Source organism: Ipomoea nil, unplaced genomic scaffold (genome assembly GCF_001879475.1).
Source record: "Ipomoea nil cultivar Tokyo-kokei standard unplaced genomic scaffold, Asagao_1.1 scaffold2118, whole genome shotgun sequence".
In the NCBI taxonomy this organism is placed as follows: Eukaryota; Viridiplantae; Streptophyta; class Magnoliopsida; order Solanales; family Convolvulaceae; genus Ipomoea; species Ipomoea nil.
In genome coordinates this window covers 8,877-13,923 of record NW_017618546.1, presented here as the reverse complement: position 1 = coordinate 13,923, position 5,047 = coordinate 8,877, and the positions used below count along the sequence as shown (strand labels likewise).

Here is a 5,047-nt window from a genome sequence, read left to right as displayed (position 1 = left end):
TGGATCCTCTGCCAGAGGTCTACAAGGTGTTCGTCATGGCGGAAAAACTTGAGAGACAGATTACCTTTGCTAATCTGAGTGCTTGCAACTTGAACATAGATGCCACGCAAGCCAATGCAGTTCATCAGAACTCATCTGAAGAAGTCATAGCTGCCTTAAACACCTACAATTACAAGCGATATGGAAACAATAACAAAGGTGCAAAGTGTACCTACTGCGGGATGAGTGGTCATACGGTTGAGAAGTGTTACAAGAAACACGGATATCCACCGGGGTGGATTCCGGGCTTCAAGTCGAAAGGAAAACAACAACAATCCGCAGCAGTAGTTGCTAATGAATAGGCAGACTCCGCTAATACATCTGACCAGATCCAAAGGCTACTAACTCTTCTCCAGAATCAAGTTGGGCAGAACTCTAATACTAAGGCCATGGCAGCAGTTTCTCTTGTACCAAATTTCAACAGACAAGAGTCTACAACTGAAGACAAGTACTATAATACTCTTGTCAATTCTATATCTCTTTGTAATTCCACATGGATCATAGACTCCGGAGCTACGGACCACATTACTTGTTCACTTGATTTCTTTCTTGATTATCATGTTGTTCAAGGAACTGAGGTGAATTTACCTACTGGAAACCTGATTCATGTCAAACACATGGGCAATATAGTTCTTGATGGTGGAATATGCTTGAAAGATGTCCTTCACATACCATGCTTCAAGTTCAATATATTGTCTGTGAGTAAGTTGTTAAAAGATGGTGGCTACAGTCTAATTTTTTCCTCTGAACAGTGTGTGATTCAGGATATGCTTGGGAAGAAGATTGGTTTAGCTAGACAGGAAGGGCCTTTACATTTTGAATCAATCCTTGCCTGCTATTAGACATGATGTTTCTTCTGTTCAAAGTAGTAATGCCGAGTTGTGGCACAAAAGATTGGGACATTTCCCTATTAATAAAAATCCATCTTTTGAAATATATCAAGATTGCAAACCATAAAACTGCTGCTGTGATATCTGCCATTTAGCTAAACACAAGAGATCCCCGTTTCCTATGAGTATAAGTATTTCAGAAAAATGTTTTGATTTGCTTCACATTGATATTTGGGGGCCGTTTCCGGTTCATTCTTTGAAAGGAGAAAGATATTTTCTTACCATAGTGGATGACTACTCCAGGTTCACATGGCTTCACCTCTTGAAGAAGAAGTCAGAGGTCAGACAACTCATCAAGAATTTTCATGCCAAAATTCTAACACAATTTGGAATTTTAATTAAGGCCATTCGATCTGATAATGGCTTAGAGTTCAGCATGCCTGAGTTCTTTGAAGAAAAAGGTATTGTTCATCAAAAGACCTGTCCCTACACACACAGCAAAACGCCATTGTTGAACGCAAGCATCAACACATACTCAATGTAGCCCGAGCTCTCCGTTTCCAGGCTTCTCTTCCACTTGAGTTTTGGAGCCATTGTGTGATGCATGCTACCTTCTTAATAAACAGGTTACCATCCCCTATTATTGGACTTGTTAGTCCTTATCAAAGATTGTACAATCAGGAGCCTGATTACACAAATCTGAAAGTCTTTGGATGCTTATGCTATGCCTCCAACCTTGCTCCAAATACTCACAAGATGTCTGCAAGAGGCCGAAAGTGTGTATTCATTGGAATACCAGCTCACACTAAAGGATACATTCTCTATGATTTACTTGATGGATCTCTGTTAGTTTCCAGAGATGTGAGTTTCTATGAGGGCCAATTCCCCTTCACGAAGGATACTGGTTCTATGGAAGTCACAAGTTGCTAAGAGTGAGCCATCTCTTCCTATCGTCCCAATTACTACCACTTTGGAGCATGAAAGCCTTCAACCTCAACCGGTTCAAAATACTGGAATGCCTAGTGATGTTGCACTGCCAACATATTCTTCACCTGATAATCAACATGCAATTCCCAATTCCATTTATCTATGGAATCCGAAAGTGCACAGGAACATTTTGATGATGATGCACAAATATCAGATGAGAAGAATGGTGAGTGTGTACAAGAAGCAAGCAGAAGTCCCTCACCTCTCAGACGTTCAAACAGACAACGTCGGGTTCCTAATAAATACCAAGATTTCTACTGTGATGCAGTAAACAAGAGATCATCCCCCCACGCTATGTCTAAGGTGATGTCATTTGACAACCTCTCTCAATCACATAAAATTTTCTCTTTGGCAGTTAGTTCTACAGATGAGCCAAAGTCATACACTCAGGCTGTCAAACATGCTCATTGGAGGGATGCCATGAGCACTGAAATTAAAGCTCTGCAAGAAAACAAGACATGGGATATCACTGACTTGCCGTCCGGGAAAATCCCCATTGGTTGTAAATGGGTTTACAAGGTTAAGCTCAAAGCCAATGGCTCCATAGAACGATACAAAGCTCGTTTAGTGGCCAAAGGCTACAATCAACAGCTCGAATTGATTACATAGAAACATTCTCACCGGTTGCAAGGATAACGACCATTCGGACTTTCTTAGCAGTGGCCACATCTCGTGCTTGGCACACATTCATCAACTTGATATAAATAACTTCTTCTTGCACGGAGACCTAATTGAGGAAGTCTATATGAAACTGCCACAGGGGTTTGAATTTGAGAAGCCTAACCAGGTATGCAAGCTTCGCCGCTCCTTGTATGGCCTCAAACAAGCGAGTAGGCAGTGGAATTCAAAGCTAAGTGCTGCTCTGCTACAGATGATGTTCGTGCAATCAAAGTCCGATCCTTCTCTGTTTACTAAGGGCGAAGGTGCTACTTTTATAGTAGTCCTCATATATGTTGATGACATACTGCTTACCAGCCCAGACATATCCCAGATTCAGAACCTAAAGATGTATCTTGACAATGCTTTCAAGATAAAAGACTTAGGCGAGTTGGGTTATTTTCTTGGAATTGAAGCACGGAGTAGTGACACAGGTTTGAACCTCTGCCAGTGCAAATATGCTATGGACATTCTTACAGAAACCGGTTTTCTTGAGTGCAAGCCGGCTTCCTCTCCTATGGTTCCTGGTATTCATTTATGCCATGGCGACAGTGAGCCCTTTGCTAACATTGGCTCATATAGGAGACTTGTTGGCCGATTGTTATACCTCACGGCTACAAGACCAGACATAGCATATGCCATTCAACAGCTCAGCCAGTTTTTTGATTCACCAACTGTGAAACACATGCAAGCAGCGCATCATGTCCTGCGATATATCAAACGAGCCCCTGGGCAGGGCATCTTTTACCCAAAAGGCGAAGCCACACAACTTACGTTTTCTCCGACTCTGACTGGCCATATGTTCAGAATCCCGTCGTTCCATAACAGGCTTTTGTGTGTTTCTTGGCAGTGCACTAATTTCCTGGAAATGCAAGAAACAATCGACGGTATCTAGATCTTCCTCCGAGGCCGAGTACCGGGCTTTAGCCGCAACTGTGAGCGAAGTCCAATGGATCACCTTTCTTCTCTCTGATTTGCAGATGAAAATGAAGAAGCCTGCAGCGGTGTTTTGTGACAACAAATCCGCCATTGCCATAGCCGAGAATTCAGTATTCCATGAACGCACAAAGCATATCGAGATAGACTGTCATCTCGTACGCGAAAAAGTTTCCCAAGGTCTCATAAAGCTTCTGTCTGTCTCTTCTTCGAATCAAACGGCCGACGGATTCACTAAACCTCTTCCAATACCACAGTTTCAGTTGTTTACATCTAAGTTGGGCACACAAGATTTGTATGCGCCAACTTACGGGGGTGTTGGAAGAAGAAAAATAAAGAAGCATGCAGTTCTGGTTTGTTCAAGGCTAAGATAGGCTGAGGATTGTTTAGTCTTTTCTTTCATAACGGTGTAACAAACTTTCCCGCTCTTCCCTTTGGTATTTAGTCGTTCTTCTTCTTCTGTAACCGTTGAGACAGTTCACAATGCAAGTTACCATTCCCTTTTCTCTCTTTCCGTTCAAGCTAGATCGCATATGATTGTGTTCCAACATGAATAGAGTTTTCCTGTTTAGGCAAATTATTGATTTAATTTCTTCACATTAAACTTATCAATCCATTGCTTAATTTTACAATTTATGTTTTTTTCCTATTTAGTTACAGATACATGATGGATTATATTATCACACCATGCACATAAGGAAATGTTAATTAAGAGGTGTTTGCATGCATTTACATCGAATTTTAACTATAAATTAAAATCCTAGCTTGCTTGTCCCTTTCTAATAAACTATAGAGATCAATTCCTATACAGGGAGAATATGAAAATAAGCGTGATTGGAGAAAGATATATTCTGATCTGATCCAAGGGTTACATAGAAAGGTATTTTCTATGTTGTTAGTAACCGTAATCTTGTGGAATTTGACCGTTGTTTCGGTGGCTATTTTTATCTGAAAAATTATATCGTTGTTGCTTACACAGTTAAATATTAAATAGTGGTGAATTCATGCAATATAAGTAATAATGAAAAATAATATCGTTTGTTTAACGGCTTAATATATCCTCCGTAATAAGTAATGGTAAATTCATGTGTATTTCAAGAAAATCATACCGTTGATCTCCAACGGTAAATGTTAATTAAGAACGTAATGAATGATGATCGAATATATATAATTCAGGCAATTGTTTGATCTCCCATGCCCCACACACATTTATATAAAAACGGTGTTAATCTCCCACGGATATATGTTAATTAAGAACGTAATGGATGACGATCAAATATATATAATTCAGGCGATTTTTTGATCTCCCATGCCCCACACACATTTATATAAAAACGGTGTTAATCTCCAACGGATAGATGTTAATTAAGAACGTAATGGATGACGATCGAATATATATTATAATTCAGGCAATTTTTTGATCTCCCATGCCCCACACTCATTTATATAAAAATGGCTGAGCTTTGATGACTCATCTTATCTAAAAGGTCTTATATATACCCTTGAATTCGATCTTTAATTTGCTAAATTAACTCAAAGCGAGCGAGTGAGGGTCATCATAATGTGTCCTCCTCGTCCACCCTCAAATGCAAATCTTC

The 5,047-nt window shown here is 40.0% G+C and overlaps 1 protein-coding gene across 1 annotated transcript; it reads left to right on the top strand.

Moving 5' to 3' along the window:
- The first annotated feature begins 2,601 nt into the window (after window positions 1-2,601).
- Window positions 2,602-3,408, top strand: LOC109148508 (uncharacterized mitochondrial protein AtMg00810-like). Its single transcript, XM_019296252.1, has one exon. It carries the CDS (start codon window positions 2,602-2,604, stop codon window positions 3,406-3,408), a length of 807 nt encoding a protein of 268 aa, XP_019151797.1.
- The last annotated feature ends 1,639 nt before the right edge of the window (window positions 3,409-5,047 follow it).